Below are 16626 nucleotides of genomic sequence, written 5' to 3'. Positions count from 1 at the left end.
ATATCCATGGAAATAATACACACCAACCTCAAGAGACTATTTGCAACAGTTTCTTTCTTTTTGTCAAGGGGGATATTTGAAGTAAATATGGAAGCAATGTAAACATCTCTTCTATCTTGTGGTGGGAATGGGCATTATCTTTCGGCACTTTTCTGAATCTATGAGCTATTTCATAGTTTAATAAAAAGTAAAAGTGAGGCAGAGGACACAGTTCAATGAAGCAGAGACTGGCCAGGGTTAGGGTCTGTGAGGAAGAAAGGTTCTGCATATGGCCGGGGGGGGGGGTCTTCCTTGGTACCCCTCAATTCCCTTATAGGGAAGTCCCTATTATTTTGCCTTTGTGAGGCTGGCCTTGGTGTTGAAGATCAGTAAAGGACCGTCTCTTTCTCCTGATCTTTGCATTTTATTCTATGTGCATGTATTCTTGTTGGGGGAGAGGCTCCACATGAAAGTTTCTTTTAATCTAGCTCTTCAAACACAGAGATAAAGAGATAAACAGGAAATGCAAAGTGTCTGATTTCAAAGTGTTGATATTACATTGTTTTGTTAACAAAACAAAGCAAACATAAAGCATGCCAACCCCAACTTCTGTCCTAGGGAAGTGTTATGGAATGGCCTAAATGACTGCAAGTGATACTTAGAAATAAGGGTGTGTTTTGTTTCGTTTTGTTTTGCTGGAGAGCGGTATGGCAGAAAGGAAGTAGGTTTTGGGACCAGAAGATGAGAGTTTGAGCCCTGCCACTGCCATTCACTAGCAGTTCTTGGGAAATAACTTAATTTCTTGGTGCTTTCAATGCACTTCTCAATCTGTAAAATGACTGTGATCCCTAAGCTGTCTCCTGCAGAGACTTGCCACTGCAAATAAATTCATGGATAATTGCACCACTTTGTACACTGTAGAGAAATAATACAAAGTAGTGATAATGATGATGAGTTGAACAAAACGAGATAAGTTTTTTTGCACATAAAATATAGGGTTTTGGGTCTCTTAGCTAGATAAATATGTAAATCTTTCCAAAATGAATGACTTGTTTAAGAAGCACTGATGTTAGGTGCCTGAGAAACAGATTTTGTTTTCTAAAAGCAAGTAACATACTTATCTTTGTTAGTTTGTTGTCAAACCTCAGAATATTGGACGTAATAAGATGCAAACACAGAAGGATGTAATGCAACGCGAACACTTGAAAGGGAAGTAATGCCATGTGCATGTTTGATGGGGCCATAATGAGATGTACAAATAGAAATGCACATAGAAATGTGCATGGGCAATAGTGTAATGAGATGCATAAATGGATGGCTGTAATGATAAAAGCATTTGGGGGGGATGTAATGTGATTTATAAATGGAAGCATTAAATGGGAAGGGTGGAAAGGGCAGGTCGTGATAAGAAGCAGAGAGAAAGAATGCAGTGCTGCGCATGAATGGAGGAGCTAATAATATGTGCACGATGAGGATGTAACGAGATAAAAATGGGATGGCATAATGAGGTCCACAGATGGAGGGATGTAATGAGCTATACAGAAAGGAAGGAATCATGACAAGCATAAAAGGAAGGATTTACTACTGTGAATAAAGAAATGGGCATAAGAAGATGTGAGCACTGAAAGGAAGAGCAAAAAAAACAAAAGGGACATTGGTGAGGGGATGGGAAATACCAAGGTGGGCAAGTGGAACACGCTATCAAGATGCTGAAATTAAAGGGTGCAATGAGGTGTGCCCATTTAGGGAATGATTAGACACATATATAGGCCTTTAATGAGGTGCCTGGGCCCTGATCAGACACAGGCCATAGCATTCAGTTCTTACGAAGTAGGTGAAAATGGAAAAAAATCAGAGCAGGGCCATAAAGATATCTAAATTATTACAAATCTCAGAAAGAGAAAACTAAACAGGTGATTTCACCACAGCCTCAAAGTTTATGAAGCAATGGTTTTATAGTTGCTGTTTATGGGGCACTCACTGCACCAGCGGCTCTTCCGGGTGTTTGACAAAATGAATCAGCTCGTACCGCCTTCCTAGCAACACTGTCAGGCAGGTGGATCTGTTCCTAGTTTACAGATGAAGAAGTTAAGTTTCAGTGAGGTTAACCAACTTGCCTAGATTCCCAGAATGTGTTGGTGGTAGAGATGTGACTCAAGTAAAGTCAAGTGGATTCCAGTTGCCTTTGCCTCTCTTTCGGTATTTCCATGAGTACTCAGTGGGACCTCCTGCCTCACCATCACCTGGATCCTGTGTTGGAGTCACAGGCCCACCCCCAAGATTACCATTTGCAAAATCCACAGAGGTCCCAAGAATGTGCATTTAAACAAGGTCTCCTGGGACTCTCGCATGTGCTAAGGTCTGGGAACTACTCTGCAGCCCTAGAGTCTGGTGTTCTAATGCTTCCCATCAACTCTGGTAAAAGATCATGAAGAAAGGGGCTTACACTCAGCATGAACAATTTGGGTTGGTTACAAGGGAGACTACAGAAGGAATTATCAGACCCTGGAATGAGGCATCAGATGATTCTGTTGACCGTATTTAGCAAAAGATTTTTTAAAAAGGCCCCTTCCTCTCAGAATGGTCTTCAATAGGAACCCCAAATTGTAATGAAGATAGTAGAACAATGCAATAATGTATTGAAAATAAGTAGACTTTAGGAAATGTTTGTATACTGAATTAAAAAAAAAATAAAGGCTACTCCATAATCCCTAAAGGAAAGAGGGTAATTTGGTAATGTGTCCCCAGAATCAAAAGTCTGCTAATCTACATGCAACATACAGGATCTTCAAAAAAAAAGCGAATAGTGCCACTGACTGTGCTCTTTCTTGATGTGTCTAGTATTGAAATGTCTAAATTGCTATGATTTTTTAGATTAAAAAAGCCAGAATCTATATTTGAAATGAATGTTAAACTTGGATGACAACTCACACTTTAGTGACACAATCTCTGCTCAAAACATTTTTAGAAGTCTCTCCCAGAACTGTCTTGTAGAGTATATTCATGAGCCACATATGAAAATGTTTCACTTTAGTGAAACCCGGTTTTTAACTATGATTCAGTTTGAGTCGTCTCCTTTTATAATGGACCTTGGCCTACATAAGTTTTTTTGGCTATTGTGGAAATCAATCTCATTCTCAAAAGATGACACCTTTGTCATTCATTTTGTTGAAAGGGTCTTGCAGAGGAAGTACAATAAAATGATACTAGTTACCATTGACTGAGCTCTTAACGGTGTGCCAATTGCTGGTCCAAGGATTTTACATGTATTATGTGTTCTACATCTCCCAACATCCTTGTGAAGTGTTTCCTGCACTTTACAGGCAAGGAAGAGGAAGCACAGAGGACTTAAATCAAAGAGCCAATAAGTGCTGGTCAGCATTCAAACCCAGAGCCTGACCTTCTAACTACCACACTTCCACTTTGCTTGAAATAAAGTGCTATTTAGGGACGCCTGGGTGGCTCAGTCCATTAAGCATCTGCCTTTGGCTCAGGTCATGATCCCGGAGTCCTGGGATCGAGCCCCGAATCTGGCTCCCTGATCAGTGGGGAGCCTGCTTCTCCCTCTGCCTGCTGCTCCCCTTGCTTGCGCTCTCTCTCTCTCTCTGATAAATAAATAAAAATAAAATCTTTTTAAAAAAAGAAATAAAGTACTATTTATTCTAATAGTTTAGTGCCCAGGGTTTGTAGGCATTCACACAATATCCCTGATAGCACTGAGGGGAAAAAGTATACTATTTTACTCATGCACTGATCATTTCAGAAAAGAACCCAAACCACTATTGGATTGGAATAGACATTTCGGAGGAGCTATGTATCTCTGTTCCCCCAGGAATAGAGTTATTTTGTTAACTATTTTCTAAAGTGTGTGTTTTTTTTTTAATTTCCTTGACTGATGCAGAACATCTGGCTGACTGTGAAGGAATGTTCACTACAGTAGTAAAATTGACATGCTTCATTATAGGACAGTCTGGCTTGTGAAAAACGAAGGAAATACAATACACGTGATCAACCCAGTTTTAAACTAAACTGAGAAAATATTTCTTCTGCCAATTTTAATTTCTTTAAAAAAAGTTTATGTACAGCATAAGTATAATATGTGTGGCTGGTTGTTAGGGAGATACTAATAGTGTGTATTAATTAGCCAAGTGTAAGGATAACAATTTTCTAGTTTTTAAACAGTGAATCCGTCACTTAGGTTCATTGTGTTTGTAAAGTCACGTGCAATCACTTAGTATGAGTTGTGTGTATGGAATTGTTTAAATGAGGGGTCCTCCAGATTGTTATAATGTATAGCTGTTAAGGGGGGAAAAAGAATCTGAAGGAAGGTAGAGACAGTATTTAGGGAGGCAAAGTTGAGAATCTGGCTGGACTTCCAAACTCTCTGGTCCTACGGCACCAATAAAAGTCCTGCTTGTACAAGTCTCCAGAGGACATGCCTGTTCTCAAGGACTCTTTTCACCTTGGAGCCTGTCCTCTTATGTTAATCACATTAATCCCTGATGAACTATAATGTGGGGGAGTGCGGGTCCACTGATAGCACATATCTATGATAAAAGTTCATCTTGTGCTGAAGCTAACACTCTCCGGCACTCCGTAGCATCGCAAATCTCACACACGCAGCAGGGTACACCCTCGGCCACAGTCACGGCTGGCCTCATCTTGCCTGGTGGCCACCGGCTGTCTGCTTTAGCCTTGGTCAGCAGCGTGATCAATGAGCTTGTGTCCTTGTTTCCAAGGTGAGTAGTAGAGCATGGGTTGGGGCTGAGAGGAGAAGCTGAGGGTTCTTGTGAAGAGAAGCTCAACACAAATCCATCCTCTTCTTCATTCAGAAAATAACTTTTTCTTCCTGGGCTCTAAAGACTATCTTTCTGATTCTCAAATTGGGTTTCCTATGTTTTCTTTTGGTCTTTCAAGTCTTTTCTTTTGGTCTGCACCTTGACCCTCTACCTTCTCAAACACAGATCTCCCCTACCTTGACATATTTCACCATTTAATTACCACCCAACCAAAAGACAAAAGCTCAAGCTTGGATGAATTCCATTATAACACCTAAACAGCTGATCACCACTGGAGAAAATCATATTTCCGCTTTAAGTCTGTTATCTTGGATCTCAAATGGATGTTTCTCATTGCCTGATAGTCCTGCTATATTTCTCTAGTAAGTACATAGTTCCTTTGTCTAAGAATTTCATTTTAGACTTTCTTTCCTCAAACCTCCTACATTCCATCCCTCCCCCCACCCCATCACACTTTCAGCTGATGGCCTCACCTCTTACTTCACTGAAAAGATGAAAAGCCATGAAACAGAACTCATTCATCTTTCCCCCCATCAACTCTACTTCTTGATCTGGGTCTGTGTGCAATCGCTTTTTCTCATCTGTTCACCATCCTCACCCTCTCTGTTGTGTCATCCCAACACTTGCAAACATGCGCTGGGGGCTCCCATTCTAAAGCATCTCCATACTTCCTCCATGACGAACCCATTCAGCACCAACCTCTCCAACAGCTCTCTACAGATGCTGTCTCCTTCCTCATTCTCTCCTCATTTCTTCGCCTACTCCATTTTGAACCTCGCCTTTAAAACACCACTAAAACTGCCTTTTCCATGTTGCCCAACCGGATGGGCACTTTTCTGTACTTTGCTGCCTTGACCTGGCTGCCAAATCCCATTCACTTCCATTCTCTCTCTTTCTTGGACTCCCTTGAGACGCGTGACTTTTATACTTTCTGAGTTCCTTTTGTCTTCTGGCTGCTCTCTGGACTCAATCCTGTACTGGGTCCTTTGACTCTCTAGACTGTCTTCTCAGATTGCTTTAATCTTCCCATGGTTTTCACCACCTCTGTGCCGAGAGTGCCCTCATCTGTGGCCTAAACCACAAATTTGCCTACTAGACAATTACGCTGGGACATCTCACAGACATTTTAAATTTAAGATATTCAAAAGTCTCCCTCACCCTTATACTCTCCCATTAGCTTGCTATGTCCCTTTTACCTCCAAAATTTATATTGAATGTGTCATTCATTTCTATCCCTACCAGGACCATTCCAACTCAAACTACCTTCTTCTCTCATCTGGGTGAGCAATAGTCTTCATGGTCTTTCCGATTCCACTTTTGCCCCTTTCTAATCTAGCCTCCACATAGTGTACTGAGCTATCGTTTCAAAATAGGCTGGGTAATAATGTCTGCTGCTCAGAACTCTTCAGTGACCTCCCATAGACAGCAAGAAAATCTAAGTTCCTTGCCATGGCTTAAAAGGCAGAGGTAAATTACCCCAGACCAACTCTCCCTTTCGTTCACTGGGCTCCACCCTGATTCTTCTACTTCTTGGAACAATGCGGAAGGGGAGAGAGTTCATTCCTGGGATGGGCATGCCCAGTGTTGTAGGAGGAAGAAAATATTAGAACTCTCACTTTTTGTTTACTTTTCATCCCATCCTTAAGGTTTTTATTTTTGAATATTTTTATAATAAAAATGATGAGGGGCACCTGGGTGGCTCAGTCAGTTAAGCGTCTGCCTTTGGCTCAGGTCATGATCCCAGGGTCCTGGGATTGAGACCCACATCGGGCTCCCTGCTCGGCGGGAAGCCTGCTTCTCCCTCTCCCGCTCCCCCTGCTTGTGTTCCCTCTCTCGCTGTCTCTCTCTCTGTCAAATAAATAAATAAAATCTTTAAAAAAAAATGATGAGTGTAATAATACATGTATATTATTTATAAGTAAATAAATATAAACATGGACGGTGCTTGCTCAAATTTTTTTCTGATGGGATGTGTGATTTAAATTTGGAGGAGAATGCTCTAATGCACCAAGGTTTTGTCTTTCTCTTCTCATTCTTCCTTCCTTTCTTTTTTTTTTTTAATTATCTGTTATTTTTGTTTTTGTTATATGGTCTCAAGGCCTTTGTGCAAATTATTCTCTTTGCCAGGAAAACTCATCTGACACCAGGTCAGAGAAGGTCCTGACCACCCAACAAACACTGCTGTTCTTCATCTCTTCCTCTAGGCATTTTATTTTTTTATAGTATCTTTCAGTGTGGCATTGTGCATTTCTTTACTTGCAGATTGCTTGTCTCCTTGGGGCAGAGCATGATTATTTATGTTTGGTCTCCGCACAGAGCTTGGCATAAAGCAGGCATTTGCAAAAAGTATTTGTAACTTAATGAATGAACTTACAGTTCCATTCATCGGGACTTCACTGTGATTTTTTGTTGTTGTTTCCTCCATGTTACTGCTCATGTCATCCTCCTTACATGAAGCCCTGTCCCTCTTTCATTTAAAAGCCCAGACTCTATCTTAATGTCTATCCTTCTCCCAGCCAGCTCTCTCTCTGAGCCAGGGTTGTCCCAGACATTTGCATCTACATTCCACCCTCAATCTGCCCTCTCAACCCCCTTGCCTTCAGCTTCCTACTATGAATGATATTCTCATGGAGTTTCTCTCTTAATCACTAGATTTTATTCAGACCTTCTTTTTATTTCTTGACCTCACCTTCGCTTCTTTGATAGTGTCAATCAGATTTTCCTGGTTCTCAGCTTGCAGCCTGAAAGTCCCCACCCTAATCTAGGCTTTTGAAATCAACAAACCGATTCCCATTTACCCCATTCTCACCTAGCTTGCTCTGAAAGGGAGGGCTCAACAAAACTAATCTCTCTCCAACATGGTGATTCACCCTGCTCTCCCTGGAGGCTGACCTACATCACTTGTCACTTACATCACACATATAGACTTAAATTTCTCTTAAGAATGTGGATAGTTTTCTAAAGTGGCTGTACCAACTTGCTTTCCCATCAACAGTGTAAGAAGGTTCCCCTTTCTCCACAACCTCTCCAACATTTGTTGTTTCTTGCCTTGTCAATTTTTGCCATTCTAACTGTGTAAGGTGGTATCTCAGTGTGGTTTTGATTTGAATTTCCCTGGGTGTTATATGAAACAATGAATCATGGAACACTACATCAAAAACTAATGATGTAATGTATGGTGATTACATAGCATAATAAAATTAAAAAAATAAAAAAAAAACAAACCAATGATGTACTGTATGGTGACTAACATAACATAATAAAATTAAATTAAATTAAAAAAAAAAGAATGTGGATAGTTACAGCTTATATATAATAGCCCATTCCTTACTTAGGCATTTATTTACTGGAGCACCATATTAACACTGCAACTCAATACATTAAATTTAAGTCTCAGGGAGCATCAGAAGATCTCCTTTTCGTTATACCCAGAATTGGTGCTTCAGTTTTATTTATGCTTTGACACTACAGCCAATTACCCTGGGAACTGTCAAGTGTGTTTGTAGCAATGTGGACTGAAAACAAATCTCCAAATGTTAGCCAGATGGGATACATTTTATTTCAGTAGTAAATTTAATTTTTTTTTTGTTTCCATAATGGGCAGTTTTGAGACTTCATTTCTATGGCATATGGAATTTCTCCATGCTTTGGGAACTGGAACATGTGTGTCAATAAAGGAGATTTCTCTCTCAAATTCCAGTCCTTTAGCAATCCCAGATCAACTTTGTCAGCTGTCTGTTCCTCTGATAATCAGAGCGCCACTCCCTCTGAAGGGCTGGGCCGCACATGCACTGTAATGAAATTATTAATGGTATCTCTAGTTGCTCCCAGAGTCCATCCTCCTCATTTCCTAAGTAAATTAATGGATTTTCTGCCCTTTTTCTAAAATCTTTATTTTATAATGAAAATCGATGAACTTAAAATGGATTTTTCTTTAAGTAAACTGCTCATTTACATTTACTTACATAAAGCAATGTAACTGAAAGTAGTACTTCTGTAACTGTTATTCCTTGATTATAAAAGAAACCATACTTCTAACAGAAAATTTCAAAAATGCTAATTCCATCAACCAGAACTAACCATTGCTAACATTTCAGTATATCTCCATTTGGTTGCTTTAATGGAATCCTCCAAATAATCCTCTTGATATAAATAATTTTGTATCTTGCAATGTGGCATTTGACATAGCATTGTTTCATGTCACTAAACATTTCTTATAAACATGATTTTGCAGGTTTTCTTAATATTCTTCCATATGGATGGAAAGTATATATGTGTATACTTTCATTCTCCCATCTTGAGACATTTAGGCTAGTTATAAATAACTCCACAATGTTTTTTGGTGTGCATATCTTAAGTTTTGTACACATTTCAGATTATTTCTTTAGAATAGATTCCTAGAAATGGAATCACTGTGTTAAAGGGTATGAACATTTTTAAGACTCTTGACCTGCATTGCTAAATTGTTTTTTAGAAGTGTTGAAATAATTTACACTCCAACTAAAAATGTGTGAATGTGTCTAAACTCCCTTGCTGTAGCCAGAACTGATTATTATCTTTCTAAAAATGGATTAAAAAGGGTAATGTTAATGTTATTTTAATTTCAACTGTTACATCTTTGACTATTAATGAAGCAGAATACTTTTTTTGAACTGAGTTTCCTTTGAGTTATTTGCTCATGTCCTTGGCCCATTGATGATTGATTAGCATGAACTTATGGTATCTTGAGGATATTAAGCTTTGTCTTTCATAATTATTACACATATTTTCATTTTAAGTTATTGTGCATGACAGGTTTTGTTTTTTATAAGCTTTATATTTTTATATAGTCGAACCTATCAACACTCTACTCTTAGACATTACTTACAGGTTTAATTAATTTTTTTAAAAGAAAGAAAAGCATATACAAAGGATAATGTAGCAAATACCGATGTGCTCACCATATTAATAAATACTGATATTTTGCTTTTGATTTTTTAAAAGATTTATTTATTTATTTTAGAGAGAGAGAGAGAGAGCACAAGCATGAGGGGCCGAGGGAGAAGGAGAGAGAATCTCAAGCAGACTCCATGTTGAGCACTGAGCCCGACGTGGGACTCGATCTCACCATTCTGAGATCACGATCTGAGCCGAAACCAAGAGTGGGATGCTTGCTTAACTGACTGTGCCACGCAGGCATCCCTGCTTCTGATTTTTTAAAAAACAAAATTACAGATGAAATTGAGATCTCCTTATTTCCCTTTCCAGTAACATTTCCCTCTCTCCTTTACCCACTTCTTTGTTATCCAGAGGCAAGCCTATCAGGAATTTTGGTGTGATTCTAAATATGGTATTGTAAATTTACCACAGGTATATGTACCCATAAGCATTCATAATACTGCTTAGAGTGTTATAAAAATTTATGTAAGTTACCATACTATTTGTTATACTTTTGCAACTTGCTTATTAAAACTTAATATCCTGTTTTCAAGACTGACTCCATGTTATTACATATAGGTCTAATTAATTCACTTTCACTGTCTGTGTAGCATGATTATACCACAACATTTTCTTCATTTCTCTACTGATGAACATTTGCACTGCTCCTGATGTTTTGGTGTAAATAATATTCAGTTGACATCTGTGCTTGTCTCCTGGTTCAGGTATGTGAGAGTTTTACCTAGAAATGGAATCGCAAGATAATAGGGTACAGGAATTTATCATACCACCAGCTATTGCCAGATTGTTCTTCTTAAGGTTATAAAGAAAAATTTGTCTTAAACTTTGTTTAGGACAGGAGATTTTTGTATGTTATAATACACTATGTATTAACTTATTCAATCCTCAAACAGCTCTATGAGGTAGGAACAGACATTATAGCCATTGTATAGACAAAGAAACTGGAGTTCAGAGCCAAAGGTTTCAGAACTGGAAAGTGGCAGAGCCACGTTTTAAACCCAGGAAGTCTGGCTGCAGAGCCATGCTTACCTACTCTGGTAGGTGGAGGAGTCAAGATAGGTAGGTTATGCTGCTGTAATACCAAAACCTTAGTTTTTTGGGTTTTTTTTGGGGGGGGGCGTTCTTCGGCATGTTGTGTTGTTTCTTTTTTATTTTATTTTATTTTATTTCTTTAAATATTTTTATTTTATTATGTTATGTTAATCACACCAAAACCTTAGTTTTTAACAAAACAAAACATTGTTTCTTCTTCATGGGAAGTGTGTAGTGGGTCTGGGTGGCTCTCCAGAGCACCAGTCCTCTGTGAGGTGGCTCAGAATTCTGTGCCCATGTGCTGGCAACTTAATATCAACATTTGTTTCTACAGTCACTATGGTAGGTGACGAGAGGGAAAACAGAGAATCACATAGTTGTTTTTAAAAGCTTCTGCCTGGAGGGACATGTACCCTTTCTCATATTTCATTGGATGAAGCAAGTCACATGGCCAAGCCTTACTTCAAGAGGCAGGGAACCGTAACCTTCTTATGTGCCCAGAGTAGAGAGGAACAAGAAACATCCATGACAGCTGTGATGACACCATGTCATGTGCTCACGTTCTACTGCTGCCATTGACTAGCCGTGTGACTTTCAACAGGTCCCTTTTCTTCTAATTTTAATATCTGGACAATGACAGGATTCACTTATTTATTCAGTTGGTACCCATTATTTATTGAGAGTCCAGTGTATGCCAGGCACCCTGTGACCCTGCAAATGCAATGATAAACAGGGTGTAACTTCTGCCCCCAAGCGGGTGGCAATTTAATAGCTACCTTACTGTTGATTTTCAGTTCTAAAATTCCAAGACTCTGTTAAAAGGCAATCACAACAACAAAACTTCCAGGGCATTACATTCTAGAGACTCAGGCATTTTCTTAGGAGTTTATTCCTTTTTGGTGTACGTGAATCCACTTGGCTGCAGTGTTAACTCATTTCCAGCAACAGATACACACATGTATATCACTTTCAAATTGCTGGTGTATGTGCATACTGGCATATGTGGGGAAAATAAAGCAGACTTTGGGTTATTCTCACAGCTATTTTGAATTTAGTGGGCAGAACACTTCATAAAAATACAGAAGAAAATCAATTTAATTGAGAAATACCTGGGCAGATAACTTTGCTACATAATGGACATTCCAGATATCAGAGTTTTTTTTTTATTACTTATGAATAAATAAAATTACAAAACTAAAGATTTCAAAACCATTTTGATTTGCAGTTAATTTTTCCCTAGAGGAATATTCATTGATATAAAATAGAAGAAATATGAAGAAGTATATTTGTGAGCATGCACAAAACCGGTTTGCCAATTAAAAAAAAAAAATCTCTCAGGACCTGAAGCAGCCTTCCAAGTGTTAATTTACTAGTTGCCTGTAGTTAAAATACAGTTCACATGAAAAATTTATAAGAATTTGAGGCATTGTCTTTAATCATGGTGCAACAGCTTAAAATTTGAATGAAATATGCAAAAAAAAAATCCATTCTACTTTACATTGATGCAATCATGGCATTTCCTTTATTCTTAATACTGCAAGTCTAATTCTTAAACCAAAGCCAAAAAATAGTGATGCAATAGTTGGATGCATCTTCAGACCATTCTAAATAAATTTCCGATTAATCAGACCCATTTGTCATCCTTCTTACAATCCTTTCTTTCTTTCTTTCTTTTTTGATCTTATTTTATTATGTTATGTTAGTCACCATAATACATCATTAGTTTTTGATGTGGTGATCCACGATCCATTGTTTTCATATAACACCCAGCGCTCCGTGCAGTATGTGCCCTCCTTAATACCCAACACCGGGCTAACCCAATCTTTTCACACTTAAGAGGTATTGAGTTGTTTCACCATCTAATGATTAATTTGCTGCTTGTCTGTACTTTGAATTTATTTAATATTGGTATACTTGTTCCCCTTCTAATAGTAAAACAGGGACAGAGACCATGATCATTACTCTCAGAACCTCTGGCTTGCCCAGTAAGCATCCAATAATTATTACTGGGCTTTCTTGAAGGCAAAATAAGAATAATCAGAATCTTTGAGTATGGGAAGAGCTTAGAGAAGCTGGTTATATTTACTAAGGAGAGATCAATAACCATTCTCTATTCTCATTATACATATTCTCCCTGAGTGATCCGATCTATTGCCATGACATCAAGTGCTACCTTATGACTTCTAAATCCATGTCTCCAATAATGGCCTTCTTCCTGAGGTCCACACAGGCATTTCAGCCACCATCACCACCTGGTTATCTACACAGATAACTCAGACTCAAAATACATAAACAAGAATGCTTTATCTTCTTCCTCCACCTCAGCTCCCTTTGTGGTCTCTTTTTCAGAAGGGTGCCATCATCCACTCATCCATATGATGCACCTGGAGTTATCCTTGATTCTTCCATTTTCTTTATCAAGAACCAAGTCCTGTGCGTTCTACTTCTTTAATAGCTCTTGAATCCATCCTCTCCCTACAACTTCCAACTTCAGTTCAGACCTTCATTTCCTACCTGATTCTAGTAATACTTCCTAAGTAGCCTTCCTATCTCCAGCCAGGTTTACTTGAATTGTTTCCTCCATACCCAGGCCTATGACTTTTCTCATGCAAATCTCATCATGTCAGTGTAGATACACTTCCAGTTTCACTCTATTTGGTGAATGGGTGCAGTTCCATATTCTGGTCCTTTCCCAATTTACTGTCTGCTCAGGAGGTCTCAATTATGTCCTGAGAGTGTTGCCCCTATTTCCACACCCCTAAAATGCTGTGTTTCAAGTCATACTTGCCTGTCTCAATAGAGCTCTTTCTCACCCTGACCATGCTCCCTCTCTTCTGCCCACCTTATTTTCATTTTTTTACTTTGTGGCAATTGCAGAGGACAAAGGGATGAAGGGAAGTATGGAAGGAAGAAATGAAAGGCACCAAGGACCTGCAGCCCAATTTCTTGATGCTTTTTCCCTTTCAATCCTAGAGTCCATGGTCTGCTTTTGTAAAACGTTTTCTATTACACACCATGTGTGTAGTTTTTGTGTGTCTCTGAGTGGGCTGTGTTATGTCAGTCCGTGAGCCTCAAACAGCACTGTTGAGAATTTGGTTAAGCTACTCCATAGTAGTATTGCCTTGGCATCCATTTTGTTTGGCCAAGTGGCTGCAGAGGCCTTAAACTGACACTAATCCCCTTGTGCACACTCATGCCCTAGATAGCACCCTGCAGCGTCACAAGCAAACACACACTCCTGATATGACACCTCTAATACCTTTTGTGATCAACAGTTTCCTCTCTTTCTGAGGTCCTTCTCCTGGTGTGCCCTTTAGATAGATTCTGGCAAGGCTTACAGAAAACTGCTCTTTTTGGTTTGAATTGACCGATCTGGCCTTAGCCTGGGAACTTCCCAAAGCCCTCCACCCACAGCTGCAATAAAGGCGTGTGTCCCAGGTCCTGCCTCTCTCTCTGCCTGCACCTTGCTTTGACCTCCCCCTGTAGCCCCTAGAGGTGTGCTGTGCACTTCCTCCAGGACCTGTGAGTAATAAATTTCTCTATTTCAATTTCTCTTGTGGTGTTTTGTTGAACCGGGACTCACCATCTGGCACCCTGTGTTCCATTTAACAAATATTAATTTAATAGTCATAACAAGCAATAATCCTATCAACCAATATTACTCTGTCTTTTCAATGATTACCACATCAAAATCATTAATTAATCAATGTTTTTTGATAATGATGAAAGGAGGTAAAGGAAGGAAGAAAAAAACTGAACTGTTAAGAAAAAGGCAAACTGTTTCAAGATAATCTTGAATATTGGTTTAAAATAACATCCCCAAGGAAAGAAACACTTACCTTCTGCTGTGGAAATGTGGACTCCATCATGGCTGTTTCAAAGCTGTGAGCACCCTCTGCCTGGGTCTTATCCCACAGAGCTCTGAGAAATTGCACAGAATGACTTTGTATGGATAGGGGCTCAGGAAACAGGCTCTGAAAGGGCAATAATGAGAAAACCATAACATTATCTCTTGTCCTAACAATATTGTTTGATCAACTACAAGGTACTATTTGGGTTGAAATTCAACCAGGTTTAAATTTAAATAAAACAACAAAGAAATCTATCTTGAAGATCAAACATATGATATACTTTAGGCTTCTCATTTTTTTAATAGAAAAGTAAAATTACGGAATAGGATTTCAAGCCAGTTGATATTGATCTCTAAATATGCCTAACCTTTGTAATGTAATGTTTACCTCGATCATTTCCCAAGCATGGTACTTAATTGGAAAGTGGTTAATATAAATATTCATATTTATTTGTTCAAAGATCTGAGAATTATGGTATATAATTAAAACTAGAGTATAAATATCAAGTCTGTTTATGCAGAGTAGATGATGAAGGCTAGAAATTAAATAACTAAGAGTACACTATTCAAGAACTGAAATATTAACAGTGTGAACGGATGGTGGGGAAACAAAAACACTTTTAATCCTAAAATGTATAAGAGCGTTGGTGGTATAGTGGTGAGCATAGCTGCCTTCCTAAAATGTATAAGAGGTGACTATTCCCAGAGCTAATACTCTAGTTTTGGATAAAAAGATTATTCATGTAAAGAAAATCACATTTACATGTATTTCATTCAAGAAGATTTAAATTGTGTTTGTATATTTACTAATCCATAACGGGTTTAATAGTCATTTAAACATTGTGACATGATGTCTATAAAATGAGAAGTATTTTAATTCAAGGGAACAATTTTATAAAAACATAGGCCATAATATAGGGCATCAAATATTATTTACATACATATAATACCATACATATTATCCTTTATGTGTGAGTTATGATAAAATAATAATATTGGCTTACAAAATTTTATTTTTTGTGTCAATGACTGTCCAAGCATTAGTTTATGAGAATTTAGGTGGTCTGTGTGCATAAAGTAACTATTTAGTAAATGAAAACTAATAACTTTTTTCCAGAAAAATCTAGTTATTATCATCATCAAGATAAACTGTTTCTTATGCTGAGTGGGGAAACGTGGAGGATCTAATACCCCAAGTAAGTGGTCCACAGATTAAAAAGACTAAAAGCCAGTAACAGATAGATTGATTATACCACCCATAATGTGGACATATCTGGGAATTTCTTGATTATTATCAGAAACTTATACAGCATATGATTTTTCACTTAAAGAAGAACAGGACCGGATTTAACTAATCACCATTTCAAAGAGGACCAGTTAGACTGGAATCTGTGAATTTGAGAATTCCATGAATGTGTTGACAGTTAACTTTGTGTTATTTGAATTCCATGAATGTGTTAACTTTGCCTTCTTAAAGCAAAGAGTCTGACCCAGCATACAAGGCTAGTACTAGGTTTGTAATGATCAAGTCAAAGATTTGATTTTTCTTGACCCCAAAGTCAGGATTCACCCAGACTACACAATATCAAGGGTGTAGAAAAAGAAAGGAAACATAGTAAAATGAACAAAGAAGAAAAGCATCATAAACAGATGCTTTCGGGTGATTTTGCTTAAAGAGAAAAACAAAGAATCAGACTAAGTCAATAAAATATGACTGAAGGGACAAAAATAAATCAAGTTTTTTGGTTTATTTTCAGAAAACTGACAAGTAAAGAACAAAGCCAATGAGGAAACCAAATACAAACTCACTGATGGAAACTATTTGAAAAACAAGTAAAGTAGAAGAAAAATAAGGTCATTTCAAGAAAAGGAAAAAAAAATCAATGCTGGTTTTTTATACTCACAATTTGATTCACATCAAAATGTGAGTTGTTCTTTATGAGATATTATTAAGTGTTCTTAAAAAGACTTCCTATAGGAAAAGATGGTTTTCCTAAGGTATATCTAAGCAGTCTCTTTTCTTAATTA

The 16626-nt window shown here is 38.1% G+C and overlaps 1 protein-coding gene across 2 annotated transcripts in view; it reads right to left on the bottom strand.

Moving 5' to 3' along the window:
• Positions 1–16626, bottom strand: part of VEPH1 (ventricular zone expressed PH domain containing 1) — a 216003-nt gene that overhangs the window by 32034 nt on the left and 167343 nt on the right. For both annotated transcript variants that reach the window (XM_036122400.2, XM_078069976.1), the window contains one exon: positions 14588–14722. In XM_036122400.2, the coding sequence (XP_035978293.2) occupies positions 14588–14722 (135 nt within the window). The remainder of the gene's footprint in view (positions 1–14587; positions 14723–16626) is intronic.

The sequence above is a fragment of the Halichoerus grypus genome, chromosome 1 (assembly GCF_964656455.1).
Source record: "Halichoerus grypus chromosome 1, mHalGry1.hap1.1, whole genome shotgun sequence".
NCBI classification, from domain to species: Eukaryota; Metazoa; Chordata; class Mammalia; order Carnivora; family Phocidae; genus Halichoerus; species Halichoerus grypus.
Note: the sequence above shows the minus strand (reverse complement) of the source record. Positions and strands in the feature narration are given on the sequence as shown.